The sequence below is a fragment of the Elephantulus edwardii genome, unplaced genomic scaffold, assembly GCF_000299155.1.
Source record: "Elephantulus edwardii isolate Elephantulus edwardi_28Jun2011 unplaced genomic scaffold, EleEdw1.0 scaffold00256, whole genome shotgun sequence".
NCBI lineage: Eukaryota > Metazoa > Chordata > Mammalia > Macroscelidea > Macroscelididae > Elephantulus > Elephantulus edwardii.
Genome location: NW_006400006.1, coordinates 4,130,604 through 4,157,601, shown reverse-complemented (window position 1 = coordinate 4,157,601; position 26,998 = coordinate 4,130,604). Strand labels below are relative to the sequence as shown.

At 36.9% G+C, this 26,998-nt stretch overlaps 1 protein-coding gene across 1 annotated transcript; it reads left to right on the top strand.

Moving 5' to 3' along the window:
• Positions 1-20,919: 20,919 nt before the first annotated feature.
• LOC102849575 (keratin-associated protein 27-1-like) lies at positions 20,920-21,495 on the top strand. Its single transcript, XM_006899427.1, has one exon. The coding sequence runs from the start codon at positions 20,920-20,922 to the stop codon at positions 21,493-21,495; it is 576 nt and encodes a 191-aa protein (XP_006899489.1).
• The last annotated feature ends 5,503 nt before the right edge of the window (positions 21,496-26,998 follow it).

Sequence of the window (26,998 nt, the reverse complement as noted above, 5' to 3'; positions counted from 1 at the left end):
TTGCTGTGTCACTCCATCTCGCCCAGATTCTTCCTCTTTCACGTTATTCCTCTACCTTTCCAAGTATGATGTCGTTCTCCAAGGACTGTTTCCTCATGACAACATGCACAAAGTATGTCAAACTTTAATATTATCTTTAAAATCCTTTCCTCCAAGGAGAAACTTGGCTTTACCCAATTCAGGACAAACTTGTTTGTTTTCCTAGCACTCCACGGTATATTCAACACTCTTCTCCTTCTAACCTCCCTAAGGAAATCATTCTTCTTCTGTCATCCTTAGTCATTGTTCACTTCTCAAATGAGCTTAATTGTGAAGCCCGAAGCCCATGGTCTGCATCAGGGAAACCTTAGTCTCTAGACTGATATAATTGTTCTTTAGCACTCTGGAAAGGTTCCTGACAGCAGACTTTCCAGGTGCAATTCGTCTTTTGATTTTCTGACTGCTGGTGCCAAGAGTGTTCATTGTTGAACTAAGCACAATGAAATTGTTAAAAATCTCAGTCTTTCCTTCATCTGTCATGGTGCTGCCAATTGGCCCACTGGTGAGAACCTTTGTCTTCTTGATGTTGAGCTTCAATCTATATTTCAGATATGCAAACATGGAATAGCTTATTTAAGTAGCCTTTCTCTTGGCAGGAGATAAGCTAAAAAATACATAAGTAAATAAATAAATGATAAAGTATACAGAACCAAGCAAACGATAAAAAAGCATTATAACAATGGAACCTAGTTTATGTTAGGATTTGATGATTAGAAAATGATAAAGGTTTAATTATTCAAATGAAGAAATTACATTGAAGACAAATACAACAGCATGTCCCTGTGACAGGGAAAAAAGAGCCCTGGTAACACAGGGGATTTAACTTTGGGCTAACCAATAATTCAGTGATTTTAATTCATTAGATGCTCTTCAGGAGAGATAAGATGTTTTGTTGGCCTGGTTCCATAGATTTACAGCTTTGCAAACTTTTTGGAGCTGTTCTACTTTGGAAACTTTTTGGAGCTGTTCTACTCTGCCCTGTTGGATTGTTCTGAGTTGGAATCACTTTGATTACTGGGGGTAGGTAGTATGGACTGATGGCAAATGTGTTTATGAGTGCAAGCAATAGAATACTGTGAAATTAAAGACAGAGACATTACAAAAGCATACAGCCTAGTAGATCTGTAGATTATTATTCTTTACATTGTAAGCATATTAGAAAGTAATCAGAAAATGTTTACTATCTTGGGTCCTTCATCAATACTATCACCAAGAGAGGTGTAACATTAGCTCAGTGTGTCAGCTACAAAGAATTTGTCTTCCAGGCTACATTTGCCAACTGCCTGGAGACATTTAAGTCTCATAAATTCGGAGAGAATCTTACTGACGTCTAATTGATAGAGACCAGACATGATGCAAGACATCATACAACATAAAAGAATTAAAAGAAGTCTTACCAAAAAAATCACACAATGCAAAATGCCAACATTGTATGGAAATTGAACTAAAATTTGCCTCTGTGGCTAAATTTTCAGCAAAATAATGTTATCTTTGCTATGACGTGCCTTAAATTGACTTCTACTCATTGTGACTTCTTGTCTAATCCTGCCCCATTCTGGGAGAAAAACCACAAAGGTAAGTTTGAATTCAATTTCCATTGAAGAAGAATATTGTATATACCGTATATTTCCAAAAGAACATAAAAATCATCTTGGATGAAGTGAAGCCAGGCCGTTTCTTAAGAGCTAAATGGTTCTTTGTTTCGTGTTAAATTGAAGGATGAAGACTTTTTCTCAGTATTATAGAGATACTGCCTGGAAGGACCAGTGTTTGAGGAAGGATATCTCGTATTTGGCAAGATAAATGGGAGGGAAGAGGATGACTTTCAACAAGGAGCGATATAGTAACTGACACGATTGTGAAGATGGAATAGGATCATACATGGGGTCTCTAGGAGTAGTAGTAAACTTGAGACACATAACAACAAAGAAAACATTATTTGAATGCAAATTTAATCACAGAGGTAAATTTTATTTCCATTTCTAAGGGTTACTAAGTTCATAGTCTTGGAGATTTTACTAGTTTCTATCAAATCAGTAAGCCTATTCTTTTTGATATTTTAAGGTTTGTTCTGTATGCTTTGCCCCCTGTATGACTGTTAGTTCAGATAAACACTTGTCAATATGAGTTTGACTTTGCACTCTGGATGAGGAGGTTTTAGAGACATTAAAGAAAAAATATACAGCTAATTCAGTTCATAAAAACTTATGAACAACAACAACAACAAAATGGGTGGAATATTCTATTGACATCAAATAAATAATTATAGGTGATGAGAAAAAAAAACAATATAAGCAATATAATAAACAGGTAGGAAAGATCAATAGCTTTCTGAATTCACTTTTCCAAAAGATGCTTTAGGGTAGAAAGTAGAATATTAAGATAAATGAGAAAAAAAAGACATCATTAATTTTAAAACTTTATATCATTCAATTTTTACGGAGGTAAGGATAATTTAAACCACTTAATATGAAGGTGTGTTTTATGCTGCTTTGTCTTTCTAGAATGTTGAGCAAAAGAGAAGCTCAGCAGGGAGTGAAATGAATCATTCTCTAAGGCGTCTAATTTCTCACTCCCAACTGAGTTGGCAAAGGTTAGCACACTATTAAAATTCAAGTTTTTACAAATGTATCTCATTGGTAGTCAACTCACTAAAGGTATACCAGTTTTTAGCAATTATTCCCAGAGTCAGTCTACCTGTTTGCCAAATATTTTTTTTCTGCCTTGCATGGGGGAAAACCCAGTAACTCCACTGTGAATAAAACATGAATAGCTTAGCAATAATAAACCAAATGAAAAGGAAAATACTAGATAGTTTACAACAAATATCTGCATGGTAACTTTTAATACTATAATAAAAATAAACAAAAGTCAAATGAAAAGCTCTTACGTGAGCCATTTTGGGCGGACTTTGTAAAAAGAGTAGTAATATTCAAGTCAGAGAAGTATAGCAGAAAAAATAAAAGTATCATAATCTTACAAGTGGAGCTTTTTTGTTGTTGCGTTTGTTCTACCTTTTTGTTTGTTTGGACTTCATATATTTGTGTGGTTTCAGAAATAGAAAAGACAAGCTTACTAGTGGTAATGATAACATTGTGTGTACTGGTGCCCTTGGAATCTGAATTGTTTGCCCATTACTTATTTATTCTATGGCCTATATAGTTTTACAACTATGTAGGGAACAATAATTCCTGTCAATAAAGTAGATGTAGAAGCCAGGATTAACCCATACAATGTGGACTGACACAGTTACTGGGTAAATGTGCGTTGGGGTGTGAGAGACAGTGGGACTGGCTCAGGATAGCACAGAGTTCACAGCTATTGTGCAAAGGGTGGCTATGCGTTTCAGGCAAGACCAACACATAACACAACAATATATTTGAAGAGTTTTGCATGTAAGCAAATGCTCAATAAAGCATAGTAAAGAATTCTTGTGAGTCTACCTATGCCTGTTAGGAGAAGATCATTGAAAATCACTCATACCTTCATCAAGTGGCTGTTACTTTCATTCTTTGCCCAAAAAGAGCTAAAAGGAAGAGGCTTGCTACTTAATTATGGTACCATAAGGAGAAATCTACAGGACGTTATGGTTGGAGACTGACCAGATTTGGAGAGAGGTCTCATTAGTAGACTCCATTTGATATGCTGGCTGTGCTCATATTTCCACTCGCTAGGGGGACTTCTGTCAATCAGAGATAACTGGACATCGAGATGACACATGTCAATCTCATTAGCTTCCAAATAGTGGACTGCTTATCTATCTATTCAATCCAATCATGTATGTATTCATTAATTAGTTTTTTTAGTACAGTCCCAGATGTAGTCCTAAGTGCTGAGCATAAAAGTCAGACATAAACATGTCCAAAACCTGGTGCCCATGGAGGAGGCAAGCACGATGACAGCATGTATGTTTTGTTCAGTGTGGCATGTTCTGTGGTGCAGAAAATAGCAGACACTAACTCAGTCACTTATTCTCATTGTTGTCAAGCTGAAATCAACTCGATAAGCCTCTAGCAGGATTCAGAGTGCTCCTTGGAGGCAAAGATGATGAAATCTTGTCTCATACACTTTGGGCATGTCTATACAAAAGAGATAGCATGCTTGGAAAGGTGGAGGGACGGTGAAAGAAAGGAAGGCCCTGAACCAGATGCATTGACACAGTGACTGCAGCAGTGGGCTTGAGTGTGTCAGAGACTATGAGGATGGCACAGGAGAGGACATGGTTCAAAAAGGTTCTTAATGGATTGTCCATCTTTCTCTCATGAAGATACTGTTGTTGTTATGTGCCGCTGAGTCATTTAAGACTCTTAGGAACCCTTTTTGCAATAGCCCTAAACCCTGCTCTATTCTGAGACAATCGCATTGCCTCTGACACACCCATATGGATTACCCCAGTCACTGAATCAATCCACCTCATAGAGGTACTTTATCCTGTGCTGTCCCTCCCCCCTCCAAGCATGATGTCCCTCTCCAAGGACCTGTCTCTCCTTACAACATGTCCAAAGTATGTCAGACGAAGCCCCAGAATCCTTGCCTCCAAGGAGCAGCTTGGTTTAATCCTCTCCTGGATGAATCTGTTTGTTTTCTTGGCAGTCCATGGTACATTCAATACTCTTCTCCGGCACCAAAGCTCAAAGGCATCAATTTTCCTTTAATCTTCCCTAGTCATTGTCCAACTCTCTGATGCATAACAAGTGATAGCAAAGACCATGGCCTGTATCAGGTGCACCTTAGTCTCCAGAGAGACACCGTTGCTCTTGAGTACTCTAGGGAAGTCCCTAACCGCAGACTTTCCCATCGCAATATGTTTTTTTTTATTTCCTGGCTGCTGGTACCAAGAGTGTTGACCATGGAGCTGAGCAAACTGAAGCTGTGAACAATCTCAATCTCTTCACCATCCATCCTGATGCTGCCGATTGGTCCAGTGGTGAGAATCTTTGTCTTCTTGACATTGAGCCTCAGTCCATATTGAAGGCTGCAGTCCTTGACCCTCTGCAGTAAGTGCATGAGGTCCTCCTCAGTTTCAGCAAGCAGGGTTGTGTCATCTGCATAATGCAGATTGTTAATAGATCTTTCACCTATCCTGACGCCACACTTCTCCTCATAGAGCCCAGCCTCTCGAATAATCTGTTCTGCATACAGGGTGAAAAGATATGGAGATAGGACACATCCCTGGCGTACACCCTTCCCAGTTTTGAACCATGTGGTGTGAAGATAGTAGGAGATTAAAATAGAGAGACATCATGCAGTTCCCTACAAACCAGGCCACTACCGTTCCCTTTTATAATGTATATTATTGATATTATGGATTTTTAAAGAATTTATAAAAATTAATATGATTATGCTGTTTTGGCATCAACAAAATAATGTATAGAATTAAAAAAAAAGAAAATCACTCATAATCATGGTCAAATTCCCCTTACCAAGATCAGTGAAGAAGGAAGGCCCCCAGGTGCATCAACAATAGTGTTTTTTGGTTTGTAGTTTTCTTTTTTATATATATTTTTAATTATTAATTTAATGAAAGTTTACAGAGACTTTGGATTTCCATTCATTTATTGTTGCACTTTTCTCCCTGCCCACATCCCTCCACCCCCCATCCCAGTTCGCTCTTCTCTTTGAAAAGTAAAAGTTCTTTCATTGTTATACAATCTCTCCCCCTAAGTCCACTCCACTATGCAGCCTTCATGACTCCTGTCATGAAAATAATACCTAATCATATATCCCTTTTAAACAGTTCTCTGTTTCACTTGTTTCAACACAGTATGCATAACTTATCCCATCTTTCTCACCCAACTCTGATGTCAGTCCCATTTTACAACAATGGCATTATGCAATCCATCAACAGTGTTTTAAAGGCAAGTTACACTTTATTTCTGAAGAAAGGAAAGGATCTGAGTGTCTTTAACAAGAGTAATTAAACTACAGTTAAAAACACTTGAAATGTGTTTAATTGTAATGATAGCCTATGCTAATTAGATATTTTCATAACAAAATGTGCAAAAAGATAGTGTGAGTCCCCATATTACATGATATCTAGAAGGTGAAAGTATGTAAATACCAATGAGTGAGAGCAGGGACATCAGAGCGCCTATTCACTGTAACGGAACTGAAATCACATCTTCAATCAACATATCCTATCATTGCTGCTCTGACTCTACAGGGCTGCCTGAATCATCCAACCTCTTTCTATGGTACTTTCTAACCCAGCAAACTGGTCTACAGCACTGGCCTCTGCTCTCCCAGTGCTTACCAGAAAGGCTCCCCTCAGGGACAGTGTGTTGACTGTAGCAAGAGTGTCAATTACTTGCATCAACCGGAGACTCCACAAATGATCCTAACTTGACTTTTTTTTAGCAACAGAATTGTCATAGTAATATTCCTGAGACTCTTTGACAAACTTATGCGTATCATCACACAATTCTAGCGTTATGATCTTAACTGATTGCAACTGATGCCCTGAAACAAATATTTCAAGTTGATGAAATTAAGTATTATTATATATAATTTCCTACCACCTATCTATTGGCTCATCATACAGTAGAGGTTTGCAAGTTTCTGTGAATTTGAAAGCTATGCTCTTGGTATTTAAAGTACTAATAGGATCACTCGTAGTCAATAGGTTTCAGTGACACTTCCAGACTAGGATAGACTAGGAAGATGGATATCACCATCTGCTTCTAAGAAAATAACTAGCCAAGGGAAATATTAATATTATTAGCACAAAATTATGTGACATAATGCTGGAAGCAGGAGTGGCATCCACTTCCTAAACAACATGCCTCTGAAAGCTCTATGAACTTTGAGAAATCATGATATTTATAGAAAGGCTTCAGGCCTTTTGTTCATAGGGTTGCTATGACTCATGCTCGACTCGATGGCAATCAACAACAATAGCAATTCATGAAGATAACTCCTTCTGATTAACAACTGCATCCTCAAAATAGAAGTGACACACATGGACACATGGCATAGATGACATAAAGTTAAATTCAGAAGAGGATGTGGAAGAAGGGATATCATTGATTCTGCCCAGTGGATCTAAGTAGAAAATACCATGGAGTTATTTATTGACTAAACAAGGATATTTGGTTGTATAATTCATAACAATGTATTGCAAATAAAGGAAACTTTAGAACACTTAAATGGCTTTATATGCAATTTTTAAATAGATAAAGAGGTAAAGAAGAGATTGCATGGCTTAATTTTTTCTTTAAAAGTTTTCTGTCATGGTTCTATCTTTCTACTATGCTTATTCAAGTTGTATGCTGAACAAATAATCCGAAAAATTGGGCCATATGATGAAGAATAAGGCATCAGCATTACAGAACTCATCCATATTCTGCAATATAAAGATAACACAACCTTGCTTGCATAAAATTAAGGAGGATTTAAAACACTTAAAGATGAATGTTAAAGGCCCCAGATGCCAGTATTTATTGTTCTGCAACATAAAGAAAACAGAAATCTTCACAATTGGACCAATAAGCAGCATCATGGTAAATAGAAGAAATACTGAAGTTGCCTAAAAAACTCTGATGGCCTATAAGAAGCTGTGTTGTAATCCCAAAGGCTCAAATCCACCAGTTGCTCTATAGGAGAAAGATGGGTAAATATCCTCCAATGTGATATACTGTTTCTGAAAACCCAGTAGAAGGCCAGCTATGAGTTGATTCCAACTAAGATGGTATGCAACAACAACATTGACAACAAAGTGATCAATGATGATGGTCTGGTTGGATCCACTATAAACCCCTGTGAAAACAAAAATGAAAATGATACATCAAATTCCCAAATCTGAGATTCTAAAATCTTAGCAAGCAATGATGTTACTTAAATAATTAGGTGTATCTGACCAAACGTAGGGTACTTTCTTGCTGTTTTTAGGTGTCACCGAGTTGAGGATGACTCATAGTGACTCTATGAACAACAGATCTGAGACTTGTCTTATTCTGTGCCACCCTTACAATATCTGACATACTCCAGCTAAGTGATGCAGTCACTGGGTCAATCCATCTGGTTGAAGGTCTTCTTCTCTTCTGCCATCCCTCTACCTTTCTAAGCAAGTTGTTCTACTCCAAGGAATAGCTTCTTCTAGCAATATGCCCAAAGTATGTGAGACAAAGCTTTATCACCTTTGTCTTCAAGAAGCACTTCTTCAAGACATATATAGCTATTTGTACTTTTAGTAGTCTTTTGGATATTCAGTACCATTTACAATAGAACAGCTCAAAAGCGTAGATTTTTCTCCTGTTATCTTTATTCATTATCTAATTCTTGGTTTCACAGTAAGTGATTGGAAAAAAGAAAAACAAACAAACAAACAAAAAAACCCACCACCAACAAACCAAAAACCAAAACCACAAAAATCAAACCATGGCCTGAATCAGGCACACCTTAGTATTCAAACTGACATCATTACTCCTAAATAATTTAGAGATGACCTTAACTGTAGACTTTCCCAGTGCAATATATCTCCTGATCTCCCGACTACTGGTATCAAGGGTGTTGATTGTGGATTCAAGTAAGATTAAGAGTACCTTATACACATTCAAAAGCTTAAAAGAAGAAAAAGGAATATTGGAGGAGTTCTGTCTTTGAATTATGTTAGTTAACAGTGTTAACCATACATTAGACTTTGAGAAAAGTTGATAAATCCCTCTTGGAAGATGTATACTCAGAACATTCCTTAGAAGTGAAGACGACACCTCTTTTTCTCTTGCTGGGCATCCTATCAGATGGACAGTAGACTTGGTAAAGCAGAAGATGAGTTAAAAAAATGACTATAAAAATCCTCACTAAAATAAATTGACACAGTAGCTACAACAATGGGCTGGTATACTCAATATTGTGTAAAATGGTGCAGGATCTAGTACTATATAGTTCTGTTTCAGATACGCTTACGAAGAGCAGATGCCATCTTGCTAACACATAACAAAAACAGTAGCATGCATCACTATATTTGGAAAAAACAAAGTAAACTAACTTAAATAACAATTCTTAAATTCACTTTAGTCACGTAGATTCTGACACATAGCAACCATTCACAGGGTTTCTGAGGCTATAAAATACCACAAAGGAGAATATTCCTCTTTCACCTGTGGACATTAGCAGCTGCTGGTTCAGCAGCACAACTTGCTATGAATTATGCCAAGGGAATTCCCCATGCTATCAAATGATGCTGTTATTTTAGGTGCCATCAAGTCAGCTATGACTGATAGGTACAACACATCAGAACTCTGACTTATCATGCACCATCCTCAGATTTCCATCATGCTTGAGCCCATTGCTAGTAACTGTGTCAACCTATCTCTTCTGCAGTCTTCCTCTTTTTTGTTGAATTTTTGAAGCATGATGTCTTTAACCAAGAAGTGACCCTGCTTGACAGCAGGCCCATAGTATGTGACAAGAAATTTTACCATTCTTACTTCTAAAGAGCAACCTTTTATACTTCTTCAAAGAAAGATTTGTCAGATCTTTTGGCAGCTCATTAGATACTCAATGCTCCTCTCCAGCACTATTATCCAAAGTTATCAGTTATATAGGCAAGAGCCTATGTTGATGAAGGAGGAAGATTAAATTGCTATGAAGGAATTAGAAAAAAAAACCCAAGGCTCCAGGAGTTGACAGCATACCAATTGATTTATTTCAACAAACAGATGCTGCCCTGGATGTGCTCACTAAGTTGTGCCAGGAAATCTGGAGGACAGCCAGCTAGCCAACTGACTGGAAGAGATCCCATTCCAAAGAAAGGTGACCCAACAGAGTGTGGAAATTATTGAACAATATCATTGACATCACATGCAAGCAAGATTCTGCTGAATATTATCCAAAAACCGATGGGAACAGTATGTCAACAGAGAATTACCACATGTGCAGGCTGGATTTAGAAGAGGTCATGCTACTAGGAATATTATAGCTAATGTAAGATGGATCTTGGCAGAAAGCAGGAAATACCAGACTCTGTGCTTCATTGACTATGCAAAGGCTTTTGACTGTGTGGATCACAACAAGTTATGGCTGACTCTGAGAAGAATGGGAATCCCAGAACACTTGATTGTGCTAATGTGAAACTTATACTTGGACCAAGAGGCAGTCATGAGAACAGAGCAAGGAGACACTGGATGGTTCAAAATCAAGAAAGGGGTCTGTCAGGGATGTATTTTGTCTCCATACCTTTTCAATCTGTATGTAGAACAGATCATCCGAGATGCTGGGCTGTATGAGGAGGAATGTGGCATCAGGATTGGTGGAAGAATCATCAACAACCTACGTTATGCAGATGACACAATCCTACTCTCTGAAACTGAGAAGGACCTGAAGCGCTTGCTGCATAAGGTCAAGGACTGCAGTCTTCAATATGGATTGAAACTCAATATGAAGAAAACAAAGATTCTCACCACTGGGCCAATTGGCAGCATCAGTATGATGAAGAAATTGAGATAGTTAACAGTTTTAGTTTACTTGGCTCCACAGTCAACACTCTTGGTAACAGCAGCCAGGAAGTCAGGAGATGAATTGCATTGGAAAAGTCAGCTGTGAGGGGCCTCTAAAGAGTACTGAAGTGCAACGATGTCAGGCTGGAGACTAAAGTGCACCTGATCCAGGCTATAGTCTTTGCAATTATGTGTTATGCATCAGTGAGTTGGACAATGAATAGGGATGATAGAAAGAATTGATGCCTTTGCATTGTGGTGCTGTAGAAGAGTGTTGAATATACCATGGACTGCTAGTAGAACAAACAGGTTTGTCCTGGAGAAGGTGAAGCCAGAGTGCTCCTTGGAGTCAAGGATTCTGAAGCTTCGTCTGACATACTTTGGGCATATTGTAACGAGGGATTGGTCCTTGGAGAGTGACATCATGTTTGGGAGATTGGAGGGATGGCGCAGGAGAGGAAGACCTTCGATGAGATGGACCAATTCTGTGAGTGGAGTGATGGGAATGAATGTGTTTGAGACAACGAGGTTGGCACAGGATATAAAGGTGTTTAGGGCTCTTCGACGTAGGGTCGCTATGAGACACAAATGACTCGATGGCACATAATAACAACAACATCAGTTATATGTCAGCCTTCCTTATCATTGTCCAATTTTCAGACATACAGGAAGCAACTGAAAATACCATGGCTTGGATAAGGTGCACTTTCGTCTTTAAATTGGGACTCGTAAGCATTTTAATGAGGTCCTTCATGACATATTTTCCCAACGGAATAGTTTTTTATTTAATGACTAATGTTACCATGAGTATTGATTATAGACACAAACAAAATTAAATCATTGAAAACTGAAGTCTTTTAATGTTTTATCATGGATGTTTCCTACTTGTCCAGTAGAAAGGATTTTTGCTTTCTTGATATTGAAATGTAGTCCATATTGAAAATAATGGTGTTTGTGTTGTTGTTGTTGTTATGTACTACTGAGTCACCTATGATGCATGTTGTTGTTGTATGATGTCTTTCTCCAACTATTGGTCCACCCTGGTCATGTGCCAAACATATGTGAGATGGAGCTTCAAAATCTTTGCCTCCAAGGAGAAACTTAGTTTTTACCTTTTCCAAGACAGACCTGCATTTTTATTCTCTTCGTGATCCATTCTCTTGGTGTTCAATGCTCTTTACCAAAATTCAAAGACATTGATTGTTTTTATTTCATCCTTAGTCATTATCTAGCTCTTTGATGTATAGCAAGTAATTACAATGACCATGTCCTGGATCAGAAGCACCTTCGTCCTCAGACTGGCATCCTTAACACTTTAGAACTTTGGAGAGGTACCTGGCAGCGGATTTCCCCAATGAAATTTGTGTTTTTGTTTTTTGACTGCTGATGCCAAGTTTGTTGATTGTGGAGCTGAAAAAATAGAAATTGTTAGCAACCTCAATCTCTTTTCGATCTGTCATGGTGCTGTCAATTGGCCCAGTAGTGAGAATCTCTGTTTTCTTGATGTTGTGCTTTAATCCATATTGAAGACTACAATTCCTGACCTTCTACAGCAAACACTTCTTACATACTCCTCAGTTTTGGCAAGCAAGATTGTGTCATCTGTATATTACAGGTTGTTGGTGAGTCTTCCTGCAATCCTCATGCCACATTCCTCCTCATAAAACCCAGTCTGTCATATTATATGTTCTGTATACAGATTGAACAGGTATGTAGTTAAGACACAACCCTGACACATTCCTTTTCCAATTCTGAACCATTCAGTATTCCCTTGTTCTGTTCTGAGGACTGCTTCCTTTGTCCAAGTAAAGCTTTTACATAAGCACAATCAAGTGTTCTGAGATCCCCATTCTTCTCAAGGTTATCCGTAATTTGTTATGATCCACACAGTCCAATGCCTTTGCATAATCAAGTAGATGAATTACTTTGGTATTCTTTGTTTTCAGCCAAGCTCCATCTGACTTTGGCAATAACGTCTCTATTGCCATGACCTCTTCTAAACACAGCTTATATTTCTGATAGTTCTTTGTCAATGTACTATTCCAGTTGGTTTTGTATAATCTTCAGCAGGCTTTTGCTAGTGTGTGATATTATTCAATAATTTTCACACTCTGATCAGTCATATGTTTTTGGAAGGGGAATAAATATGGATCTCTTCAAGCCAGTTGGCCAGGTTGTTGTCCTCCAGATTTTTTGGCACAACATGGTGAGCCTGTCTTGGGTAGCATCTGTTTGTTGAAATATATCCATTTGTATCCCAGCAATTCCTAGGGCCTTGTTTGTTGCCATTTCTTTCAGAGTATCTTGAACTGTCACCTTCATCACCATTGCCTCTTGATCACATTGTTTCATGAAATTCTTCAGCCAATTCTTTTCGGTATAGTGACTCTGTGTACTCATTTCATCTTTTTATGCTTCCTGGATCATTTAATATTTTCCCCCATAATATCCTTAAATATCACAACTTGAGGCTGAAATTTTTTTTCTTTAGTTTCTTCAGCTTAAGAAATGCAGAGTGAGTTCAGCCCTTTTGGTTTTGCAACTCCAGCTCTTTGCACATTTCATTATAACACTTTGCTTTGTCTTCCCAAGTCATCCTTCAAAGTCTTCTGTTTAGCTCCTGAAATTTCTGCTCTGTCCACCCACCTCACTTTGCTTTGGCTTCTCCGTGCTCTGGTGCAATATTTAGAGTCTCTTCTGACATCCACTTCAGTGTTTTATTCCTCCTCAATCTTTGTAATTACCTTTTGCATTCTATGTGGATAACCCCCCACAGCTCATCTGGTCTTAGTCTTTTAATTTCTTCAAGAAGTTCTCCTGCACTTGCTGAAAACAAGATAGTATCATCTGCATAACATAGGATATTGATAAATCTTCCTCCAATCCTGATGCCACAGTCTTCTACATACTGTCCAATTTCTTTAATAATTTGTGCAGCATACAGATTTAATAGGCATGGATAAAGGATTCAGCCCTGACACATGCTTTTATTGATTTTAAACTGTGCAGTGTTTCCTTATTCTATGTATAGTTATCTCCCTCTATTGGGCCATTGTATGATAATCTGTATTCATAGTAGAAGACACTTGACTACTGGAAACATGGCGATATCAAGAGTAAGCAGTCTTGACTAAGTTACTGGTGTTGTTGTTATGTACCATTGAGTTGTCTGCAGTTCATAGAGACCTTATGTACACCAGCCCTAAAACCTGCTCTATTCTATGCCGATCTTATAGGAGACCATTAACTCTTTATATGCAACACTTGGTTATTAATATTATGACTTGATGTGCCATTATATTCTCTTGTTTTGCAAACTGCATAATCATCTATATGTAAGATATACAAAGAGGAAGAAAGGGTTTGGGTTTTTTTGTTGTTTGTGTGCCTTTTTTTAATTTCATGAAAAGTTGTTTTATTTCCTTCTCTTCCTGTGGGAGCTGAATTTTGTTAGGGTTGTGTTGTTTTGTTTTGTGTTTTATTTTGTTTTGGTTTTTAAATCTCTCCTGTTTACACTTAGCTAATTCTTTAAAAGAAACCTAGATTATAGGGCTCAGGATCAAATCTAGCCATGTCACACTCTTCTCTACTGAAAATGACTGTTTTATGAATGACCATGTTATCTAATGCTTACCAATAGAGTTTCTTAGACTCTCTATGAGAAATATGACTCTTATTGAAGACAAAGTGGATCAAGTATTTGGAAAATACTGGTCAGAATTCCCAGATGGTCAAAATTCTATCATTGTTTTCTACAAGTACACATTATTATCAAGTGTGTATAGACTGCATTATCCTCCCAAATCATGTCAAATTCCAAGTAACATATAACAGAATTGTAAATAATCAAGCTTCCTCCCAAGAAACAAACTTTTTTAAAGATAAAGAAATCTCAGAGATGATCTCTGAATGTGACCTTTCTAAGTATCATCTTCTAAAGAAATCTATCCATGATTAGAAACAGAATATGCTGTTCAGAGATCACATTCATGTTCTAGGGTGATGTGGGAAAATAAAAAACAAAGAGGACACAGCAGAAATTATCGACATATTATCACAATTTTGAAGTAATCTAGAGTCTAAACAAAATGTGTATGAATTACGGGGTCTAGAAAGGAGTATATCCTATCCAGAGTCATTCTATTTACCAAACTCTTTTGGAGCACAAAAACAAAACAAAACAAACAAACAAACAAAAAGGCAAAAAAGCCTTTTCATTAGTCTAAAGAACTATTCTCAAATTGTATAGAACGGTTCATCAGAAAGTTTTGTTTTTGTCAGTGTGATCTTCATTGAATAGTTTAGCAACCATGGTGTTTTATTTGTCCTGTTAAAATGTCTATGATACCTATCATTGTTGTTAAATGCTGGAGACTCAACTATGACTTATAGCAACCCTGTGAGTATTGGATCTGAACTCTGTCCTGTCTCGTGTCATCCTCATTATTTCTGAGCCCATTGTTATAACTACTGTGTCAGTCCATCTCATTGAAGGTCTTCTCTTTTACTGATCCTGTACCTTTCCCAGAATTATATCCTTTTCCAGGCACTGGCCACTCCTAACAATATTTTCTAAATATCTTAGTTGAAATTTCACCCATCTTTATCTCAGTGAGCACTCTGGTTGCACTTTCTCCAAGACATGTACGTTTGTTCTTTTGACAACTCATGGCATTGTCAACACCACAACTCAAAGGCATCGATTCTTCTTCCGTCTTTCTTATTCATCATCCAGTTTTCAGATACATAACCAAGTAGTTAAAAATACCACGGTTTAGATCCACCTTAGTGTTGAGACTGACATTACTACTCTTCAAACCCTTAAATAGGTTCTTGAAGAAAAATATTTTCCCATTGGAATACATCTTTTGATTTTTTAGTGCTGGTGACAAAGGTGTTGATTATAGACCTAAGCAAGATGCGATAATTTAAATCAATCTTCTCTCCATCTATCATTATGCTGACTATTGACCCAGTGTTGAGAACTTATCTTTTTTGATATTGAGATATGATCTATACTAAAGATTGTGACTACTGCATAACCCATGTTGTTGAGAAGTCTTCCTCTGACCCTGATGCCTATGATCCTCAGATGATCTCAAATAGAAATATCAATTTCAAGTAGCAGAAAAATGGACTAAATGGACGAGTTGTCATGTTAGTGCTATTTTCAACTCCCAGATGTTAAGACTCTGGTTGAAAGTCATAAAATATGACAGCTTGAAAGGGCCTTTATGAGATTCTCATTTAATTTCATGATTTTATAGAGAAGTGGTGTGACTTGTACATATTCATACAGTGAATTAATGGAATTAACAAGATAAGAAGCCAGATATCTTTACTCTTAACAAAATAGCTCTGAATTGTTATGCCTTCTCCCCTTATTAAAGGCTACATAGAGGAGAAGAATGGATTTAAAATAAGTTAGACCACTTAGAACAAAGTTATTTGCGAGACTAAAGTGAACCAAGGTTAAAGAAAATTATTTAGGAATAACTGGTCTGATTTTTATTATTTACATGTGATGAACAAGTAATTAGAATTCCAGCATAATCATATAACTAAAATGAAAGCAATATAAACAATTCAACCATATAACTCCCAAGTCTTGCTCTCTTGAGAGGTGGTAATAAGTTAAACAGGTTTCTCTTGGAATGATAATTACAATGCAAATCTTAAAATATGGGATGAGATAATTTGTAGACCCAAGCAACATATTTGAAAACACTTTAAAAAGATAGTCTCTTAATTTTTTTCTTATTATTTTCTACCAACCCTAAATTAATTTTTTTCATTAGACATTTTTTTGTCTCCATGGAGGTCCTTAGCCTGATCAGAAAAGATGACTAATTTTATAGAAACTTAATATATGCCAAATAATTTGGAGCCTTTTATCTGTTATCTTAAGAGTCCTATGGGCATGTCAGGCTGTTAATTGAAACATCTTTAGTTCAAATCCACCAGCTGCTCCTCAGGAGAACAACGACCAGTCTCCACTCAGAAAGATTCACATCCTTAGAAAACAGATGGAAGGTTGCTATGTGTCCAAAGTGATTGACAACAGTGGAATTGGTTTGGTTTTAGTAACTATTATCTCATTTAAGCTTTGAAACTAACAACAGCAGCAAAAGTGTGGTGGGGAGATCTGGCACTGTTAACCAAAAGGATGCTTCTCTGGTAGATTAAATCCAACTACTCTTCAGAAGAAAGATAGGCAGTCTCTTCCCATCATAATTTAGGACTTGAAACTGACTCTATGCCAGTGAATCTGAGTTGGGACTACGGTAAATATCGCTGTTCTGCCTTCTCGTGGTTAGCAGATGACCTTGTAGAGTCAATCATTCATAGATCATAAAGCCAAGGAGTTGGTTTTCAGTTACTTAATAACGAAATATTTAATCCCCAAAGCATCCATGGCATACTTTGGGAATGTTCTCAGGAGGCACTGTTGTTGTTGTTGAGTACTATCTAGCTGGAACCAACCCAAAGCTGACCCTCCAGCAGGTTTTGAGAGGCAGTAAATTGCAGGGGAGGGGACTTGTCATCCTTCTCCCATGAAATAGCTAGTGGATTTGAACTCTGTGCCTTTGGGATTGCAGCTTAGCTTCTTATCACCAGGTCTCCTCAAGAAGTGCTAGTTCTTGGAAAAACACATCATGCTTGGAAAAGCAGATACTCTGAAAGAGAGAAACACCCTTAATGGAATGTATTGACAATGACAGCAAAATGAGGTTAGACATGATAGAGACTGTACGGTTGGGACAGGATAGGGTAAGGTTTTGATCTGATTTTTTACTGGGTTGATGTGAGTTACACTCAAGCAGAGACATCTCACAATATCAACTAAGTAACTTTTTAAATCTATTTTTCATGAATATTATAATGACTCTATTCTAATGGAATCACATTTTTCTTAATTTTGGTTCTGTCTCTCCCTGTTTTTTAGCTTCTCTGCTTTAGTGTGTGTGTGTGTGTGTGTGTGTGTGTGTGTGTGCACGCGCGCGCGCGGAGGGGTTCATAGTACAAACTACTGCAGTCAGAGTAAACAGAAGAAATTTTGTTCATATTTAGGAGAGAGTTTGTTGTTTCAATATGTACAAGAAATCACATAGACTTGCACAGTATTTACAAGCACCTTTACAACCATAAGGACATCAAACTGCTTGCAAAAGTGACATGAGGAAGAGACTCAAGCTATGGGCCTGTTTGTGTTGTGCCTGAAACCCACTCAACATATAAATTTCAGCTATCAAAGGTAACACATGTATTTTTTTAAAAAACTAGTTTTAACTTGCTTCTGATATGTGTAGAATACAAATACCAGATAATTATTTTTAAAATGTAGAAGTAGACTAGCTAATAATATTAAGTGCTTACAAAGCCAACACTTGGTTTTTAATAGATTACATAAAAACATTTCTGAGGTTAACAGTTGTTTCAGTCTACGTCAATCTATAGGCGTGAACCAAATAACTCCCTCTATAAAATCAGTACCGGCCAAAATCTGTGTTTGCTCATTAAATCAAAATTGCATGCTGAAACCTCTATTAATTCAACACTTAATTAAATAGAATATGAAAGCTAATGTGTCATCCTAAAGGGAACAAAACTCATGGAGTGGCTTCATTTACAAATGACAGCCTTAATGTTACCTTCCAGCATTTGGAGCACATAAGATTGATATGGAACCTCACAGCTCCTCACTAATTTATGAGTTATTGTGAGGTTAATAAGGCTGATTGCTGGAGACTATTATGTGAATGCTAGCCTACACTATGCCTACTTTTTGTCCATAGAATTTAGCAATCACACTCTATGCTGGAAGTGAAAAGTTGTGCCTATTCTTATGGTAAAAAGTTTTTAAAATATACCTACGTACAATCGAACATTACTCCAAAACAGTGTCTCAGCTTGTGCCATTCTAATAAGTGGCAGTGATTTTTTTCCCTCTTAATTTTACAAAGAAGTAGCTGGAAGGTGAACATGGATAGATTATTTCTTTATGCTCCATGAGCTTGCTGATTCTTTCAATGCTACTGGTTTATAACAAGATTTCAAGACTGCTATTTCTTTTTATTTGCACCTTTTATTCCTGGTTTTTCAACATATATCTGTAGAATTCTTATTTGTTAGACAAATTCTAGCTCAGTGTTGGAGACAGGGGGATAACACTCTATGTACTTCTTGTCTTTGTGTAATTCGTAGGCTAGTGGTAAAGAGAGACACAATTCAGAAAGAAATAAAAACATCATAATAAAACTTAATGCTGTTGAATCAGTTCCAATTCATGGCAGTCCCAAGTGTGAAAGTAGAACTCTTGATATCTAGGATTTGGGGGCCACTTTTGGGTGGATTCAAATCACCAAACTTTCATGTTAGTAGCAATTTCATAGTTTCTGCCACCTAGGACTCTTTAAAATCAGCATAAGTAGAGTTAAATTCTACATGGGAAGAAAATAAAGCCTTGAGACTAGAATCCTTTTTTTGGATATGGTAATGAGAGATAACACTTTAAGAAAGAACTTGTAAGCTCTGACAAAAAATAAGACCAAACCAAGCAATATTAGCAGTAAAGGAGGGCAATGAAAGGACAATTCAGATGCACAGCTGCAAGTGTAAAGCAGGGAGCCGAGAACATTCCCCGTGCTCACAGAATGGAGGCAAGACTGTGGGAATGACGCATATGAGGCTGAGAGGAAGACAAAAATGAGAAACAGAAAAGTAAGCAGCTCTTAGGTCTCATACTGTGATTTAGGTTAGGATAAGGGTAATGAAGCTCAAGGGCAATAAAAATCCATTTAAGATAATTAAGCAGAAAAAATCATGTCAGGATCAAAGTGTCTGGACAATAGCAAACCCAAACATTCATAAAGATTAAAGAGCCTGTCATAGGTTCATGAAGAGGGCATATGAGAACTTTAAACACACAAGAGTAGACATTAGAGTTATAACTTTCATGTGTTACACAAGTATTATGTATCAATTCTATCCTTTCCTCCTGAGTATAGTCAAATGGGTCCTTGAAGCATCCTCAGTCTTTCACATACAAAGGAGAAGTTTTTAGAAAAAGTTGCTCAGAATTTCTGAAAAAATATATATAAAATCAGTGTTTCTTCAAACAGAGGAAATGGAGGCTAAAATGCTGTTCTTAAAACAGGACTGACATGGAGGATTCAGGGGAGAATAGGGAAAGAGTGGATAGATAATGAACACTGCACTGGAACAGATAAGAGGAAGAGCTTTATGAAAGGAATATATGATTAGGCATTACATGTATGACAACAATGAGGAACAAGAGTTTCATTGCAAAGTGAACTAGGGAAGGAGAATAGGAGGGGGAGGGAGAAAAATGTACAACAGTGAATGAATTTAAAATCCGCCATGTTTTTGTTTTGTTATATTGTCATAATCTAAGCTAAGCAAAATGCAATGGGAATTGTGCTGGTAGATTCTGTGCTGTGGGTAGGAAATTAGGTAAAATATCAATGATATGACAAATGTAGCAGCTGGTTATATAATGGATTAAATGTGGAATAAGCAAAGCAAAATAAAATTTATATCCTACATAAGTCTATTGCAAAGACAAATTCCAACCTTTGAAAATTACAAGCACAAGTAAATGCAATATTTGGTGTCTGTCAAGTCATAACAAACAAATAACAAAGAAAGGGTCAAATCTATTAGCAATTCAGAGAAAGAAACAATCATTTCTAAATGAGGTGATTAGGCAAAGGTGTGTTAAACAGAGAACATTTAAATTTGACCTTCAAGGAGTTGAGGGGAACTAAATGCTACACAAAAGCACAAATTACTTTCCTTACCTAGGGTCTATGGTCCAACAGAATACCATTTCAAATTTACTTTTTGGGGGTTTTTTTGTGGGTTTTTTTCCGCTCAAATGGAGAGAACAGGACCTTCAGATGAATAAGCAAGAACTCAATTGATCTTTTCATTGAAAATGTAATGAAAAAACATCTCGCTATGATCTCTCAGAACCCCAATGTTAAATTTTAACTAGTGTTCAATTAGTTGTTTCTTACCTATATCCTTTAATGTTGACTTACCAACACAGAGAGCCATGGTAACCATGAGGTGAAGAAAAAAAGAAAAAGAAAGAGGTTAGCTTGGGTGGCATGTTAAGACTCATACTTGGTACACCCTAGAATGAGTCTGACTCAGCTCTGGGGTTAAGATGAAAGCCATTTTGAAGATTCAGATGAACTTGGTTCTTTGTTAATAAGATGTCATCTTCACACATAACTAAACAAAATGCTAATAAGATGCTACTCTCCAAATTAACTTAAGCATTAATGTGGAAAAAAAAAGTCTCAGGAAGAAGGCAACACCCAGTTTTGTGAGTATATAGTCTTCCGAGAAAAGAATTCAATCTTCAGACTCAGTATGGTGGGTCTTTACGAGCAGCAACAATCAAGATCTTAGCATTATGTCCCTCAGCAGTTGCCACTCACTCAGGAGCTTCTACAATGCCCCACCACTTTCAGCCATTGTTCATGGCTCTGATCTTGTGAGCTTTGAAGATGGATTTTGCTTACCCAGCAGCTACCATAGCAGAACCTGGCTTCTGGATAGCTTTCAAGAAACCTGCAGTGAAACTACCAGTTGCCAGCTGACCAACTGTGATCAGAATGTGTGCTCAAAGGATTGCTGTCTGCAAAGTGCCTGCCTCCCCAGAGCTGTTCAGACAATGTGCACTAATACTAAGACCTGTGAAAGGACAACATGCCAAGAAGGAGCTGCCTCAGCAGCGGAGTGTGTTACCCACTCTTACAAGTTAGAAAACAGCCAGCAAACAGGTCACACAGTTTGGAGCTGCCAACCTGGAAGCTATTTGGCCAAGAGCTGCCCACCCAAGAATTATGTGGCTAAGAATTGCCAAAGTTTGGAATGTCAATCTAGTCAAATGAATCATCAGGGCTCTGAGTCACAAATCCTGGAATCTTCTAGCACCTATGAACCACCTTGCTGTGTTACTGGTGGGTTACAATTGCCTAGTAAGTGAAGAAACTATAGAGGAGATGGAATGAATTGATTTCAGAGAATTTTAGAAACTTTTCTCTTTTAGTATCTTTGTTCATCACTGTTCTCTTTATTTAACTCTCGGTATCATTCTCTTGCTGTAGATCGCTTGCTCTCTGTGAGTGAAAGAAGAAAATTATCTTCTAATACTACTAAATCAGTAATATTTTTAATCTTATGAGAGTTTGGGAAATCTTTGCTGTTAAATTGATAAGGGAACTTTTTTCTTATAAAGAAGATGCTATTTGTTAGAGAAAAATAGATTTTACAGCTGGCACCAATGTACTTAGATTCAACTTTAATCTTTGACTTTTGATGGCAATTGCCCATCAAAACTTAGCATTGCGTTTAATTGACTTACTAATACAAAAAAATCCACAAAGAATTAATAGAAGTTAAAAGAGATTTAAAAACCCATCTAGCTTTACTAATTCTGATAATTTCATCATCAAGAGAAATTCTAATGGTAGGTAATGTTATCAGAACCATGACTGAAATATGTCAAAGCTGGCTGTCCTCTAATTTCACTACTGAGTCACAATATGCTTTCCATGTTACCTGTGTTGTGGTGTTGCTGTTGTTGTGTACCTTCGAGTCAGCACCCACCCATAGCTGACCCTCTGGGGTTTCAGAGGCAGTCACTCAGATGGGAGGAGATTACCCAAACTTCTCTGGTGGAGCTGCTAGTGTATTTGAACTGTGTAACCTCAGCTTTGTAGCACAGTTTTGGGTGTTTTGTGGGTGTTTTGGTTTGGTTTGGTTTTTCTATTTTACTGTTACAAATCAAGAAGTGACTCAGCAGCAAAAAAAAACTTATATTGCGTGACCTCATGCTTAGCATCCTCACTGCAATTCTGTTTCTCTCTTCTTCAGCCTTTCCCTGTGTCTTAAGCATCTGTAGAGTTGAGAAAAGTTCTTTATGTTTAATAAATTGACTTCACTTGGAATTACCCACTTAATAGTGATTCTATTATTTTCATCCAAGACTTTTATGTTCTATCTTTTTACTTGTTAAAAATGTCATATAAATATGGAAAAAACACACAAAGAAAAGTTGTTTTTTGGACATAATTTGTATAGGAAAAATAAGAATTAAAACACTGGTAGTGAGCACAAGATGAGGAATATATACACATAATCAGGATGAAGTGAAAATATTTAACAATGCTTTCCTTTTATTTGGATAACATAAATATATTGAAGATTTATGTGTGCTTTTAAATGGATCACTCATCTTGAGGGGCAACATTGGTTAGTGTCTGCAAATGTGGACTCTAGATTCATATCTCCTTGAAAGTCTGAATCCTAGATGTGTTTGATAAAAGCTGTATGGATTCAACTACCTGGCTATGGGCAAACTACTGTACCAAACTGTATCTCCAATGGCTCTACTTCATTCAAAATTCAGATGACACTAATCAGGTCACAGAGGCTTAGTAATTTAATACATTATAAGTACTTGGTGTATCTTGGTGTATAGCCTCATATATAGTAAACAATATGATTCAGGTATACAACTATACAATATGTTGTGCATATATATATATATATATATGTTATTCTATATATACATACGAAATAAAAATAATCTAGACGTTAATTACAGAAAAGGATGACTAGTCATCCAGCAAATGAGAAATCAGCTATGTTGTAGTATGAAAGATACAAGCAATACTTCCTAATCAGGAAAATGCTTAGGAAACACGTGCACCATCAATTTGAAGGGGGCTGGTATATATCTCTCAGTCTATTAAATAGCTAATTGTTACTGTTTCAAAAATTGATGGCAGAGAGACTAAGAATCCTGAGTCTTAGTCTCTCTTAGTCTGGAAGTTCTACTGAAGTGACTGTAACCCTGTTGGTATTTGAAATACCAGTGGCATAGCTTTCAGCAACAACCTTTAATTCACCCCAGTACAGCAAACTGACAGATAAGTGCTATACTCAGAAGCACAGATGATAAACAAGCATACCTGTATATACCTAAACTATAAAACAAGCAGCAACATGCAAGTCACTCTCCTGATAAAATAGAAAGTCAAATAAGTGTTATACCCCTAAAGGCAAAATAAAAAGACAAGAAAATGTACAGATACCATGACATGGACGTTGTCTACCTTCTTCCACTAGGTGTAGGCTCAGACCCAGGTCATCTGGCTTCCTCTAAAAGGGTGCAGGTTTAAGCCAGATCTGCAAATTCAAGCAGGATTTAGAAGCGGTCATTAAATTAAGGGCATCTTTGATGATGTCAGGAAGGATCTTGATTGAAAGCAGAGAATACTAGAATTATATCTATCTTTGTATTAATTACTCTATGAAGATGGATGACGGTGTGGATCACAAAAATGTATGGCTGACATTGAGAAGAATATAAATCCCAGAACAGTCAATTATATTCATATGAAACCTATACATAGACCCAAAGGCTATTGATCAAAGAGAAGAGGAATACTGCATGGTTTAAAATTTAAAAAGGTGTATGTCAGAGCTGTATCCTTTCTACATAACTACTTAATCTGTATGTTGAACTTATCATTTGAGAAGTGGAATTTATAATAATGTAGCTTCAGGATTGGAGAAAGATTTATTAACAAACTGTTATGCAGATAACATACCTTTCTTGCTCTGAGTGAAGAAAACTTGAAACAGTTGCTGAGAAGTTCAAAAACTATAGCCCTCAATATAGATGACAACAAAATATCATGAAAATAAAAATTCTCATCATTAGGCCAAGAGATAGCATCATAATAGATGATGAAAAGAATGTAATTGTCCATGATTCATCTTACTTAGATCTATAATCAACCCTTGGTACAGCAGTCAAGAAACCAAAAGACATGTTTCATTGGGGGGGGGGAATCTGCTATCAAGTACCTCCTAAAAGTTATAAGGAACAATGACACTATTTTTAAAAAATAAAGTACACCTGATTCAAGTGATGCGATGGTCTTTTCAATTGCTAGCCATGCATCTGAAAGTTGGACAATGAACAAGGATGACAGTAGAATTGACACTTTTGAGTTATGGTATTGGGTAAATGAACTGTGTATCCTATGGACTCCTTAAAGAACAAAAATTTATATCTTGATTAAAGTTCAACCAGGGCTATTTGGAGGCAAGGATACAGAGAGATCATCTTCTCAATGGAGAAGACAAAAGGTGTTCCACTTGTGAATAGTAACCAGACAAGCATGTCCACTTTTACCTCTCCTAATTCAATATCGTACTGAAAGTAATTGCTAGAATAAGATAAGAAAAGGAAATAAGAGGCATCAAAGTTGGCTGAAAGAGAGTAAAACTGTCTCTACACTCAGATAGTATTGTACTGTATACAGAAATATCCAAAGCCTGAAAGAGATACTGCTATATCTAATAAACCAATTCAGTAGAGTAGCAGTATATAAGATCAGTTTACAAAAATCGCAATACTCCCAAGCCAAAGGGTCACTATGAGTCGCTTATGACTCGACTGCACTTAACAACAATAACAACAATAGCATAGAGATCAGTTGGCCTAGTGGACAGAAAGTAATGCTCCTAAGCCAAAGGTAGGTGACTCTAATTATTTTTAATTGCCTTTAATTGTTTTTGGTGAAACATTCTTCTAGGTTTTATAACCCTGGTATGTCCACTTGCTCTATAGAAGTCACTCCTGGCTATACTTGATGGCACTTAACAACAATGACAACATACAAAAATCAGTGGGATTTCACTACAATAACAAAGAAAACACGGAAAAGGAAACTAATAATTCAATACCATTCACAATAGCCAACCACAAATTGATATACTTAAGAAGGTTATTATATATTATTATTATTATTATTATTATTATTATTATTATAACAAGGTTATTCCTCAGAGAAGAGCAGCATGCTTGGAAAGATGGACTACCAGAGTGGATTGGAACCAAGTGGAAAGCACTTCTTAAAGACAAAAATAGATGGAAAGCATAGAACTTCATGATCTCAAAGTCAACTATAGATCCCTAGTAACTAAAACATGGTATTAGTACTATGACAGACACTTAGAGCAATGGAGCAGAATCAAGAGCCAAGAAATTAACTCATGTACCTGTGGTCAATTGGTATTTGAGAAGGAAAAGAAAACCTATCAAATGGGGAAAAGACAACCTCTTCAACAAATAGTGCTGCAAAACTAGGTATCTACTCATAGAAAGCTTGTAGGAACCATACCTTTCATCATAAACGAAACTCAAGGTGGATCAGAAGAATAGAGGTCAAGTCCAAAGCTATAAAGATAATAAGAAACAAAGTGGGACCAAACTTAGAAGCCTTAACATATGGGACTTTCAAATATAACCAGAAAAAAATAGGCCTTCAAATATATCCAGAAATATACAACCGAGAGAAGACAAAATCAGTGACTAGGACCTTCTAAAAATTAAGTCTCTGTGTGCATGAAAATCTTTTTTCCAAGTGTAAAGAAAACCTACATACTGGAAAAAAATGTGGAAATGACCACTTAGACAACAGTCTCATAATGGAATTTTACAAGGTCTCCATAAGAAAGAGACTGAAAATTCAGTAACAAAATGGGCAATAGACATGGAAAGGCTTTTCACAAAGGGAGACAGTTGGAGAACTGACACACGAAAAAAATGCTCAAAATCACTGGCATTCAGAGAGATGCAAATCAGAGTAATAATTAGATGTCCTCTCACAGCAGTAGTAGTAGCAAAGTTTAACAGAACAGCAAGCAATAAATCTTGGCGAGGATATGGAAAAATTGGAACTCTCATACACTATTGGTGGAATTGAAGAATGGTGCAGCCACTCTGCAAGACATTTTGACATTTCTTTAAAAAAATCTTAGAGTAGTGAGAGAAGATATTCACCCTGAAACCCACAGCGTCCCTTTTCAGGAGGAAGTAGCTAAGAGAATACGCCATCCCCTTTCCCTTATGAATCAGGGTGAAGTCTCTCTCAGGGAGGAGTGATAGGGAATGGCAAAGGACACACTGACAAAGGAGATTAAACAGAACTGGCTTTGACAAGCACTGTGGCAATTGGACAATTAAAACAGACATTCGGAGGGTGGGGGAAGAAGAACAAACTGGGGAAGAGGGTAGAGAGAATGGTACAGCGATGAAGGAATGAAAACCCAAAATCCCTGTAAATGTTCATTAATACTAATAAAATTTTAAAAAAATGAAAAAAAAAAATCTAAACATAGGGATCTCATCTAATCCAGATATTCCACTGCTAAGAATATACACCAAGGAAAACAGGACTGAAACACATAGAGAGATTTGTATGCCTCTGTACATAGCAGCATTATTTAAAACAGCAAGAAAGGGGAAACATCCCAAAAGTTCATCAACAAACAAGTGGATTGAGAAATTGTGTTACATTCATACAAGGGAACTGCGTAAACCACTATTATAAAATAGGATTGACATAGTGAGGTTGGGGGTGAGGAGAATAGGAAAAGTGGATAGATAATGAGTACTGCGTTGGAGTAGA

Excerpts from the sequence above, each read along its gene's own strand:
- LOC102849575 (XM_006899427.1), top strand. The coding sequence starts at position 20,920 with ATGTCCCTCAGCAGTTGCCACTCACTCAGGAGCTTCTACAATGCCCCA.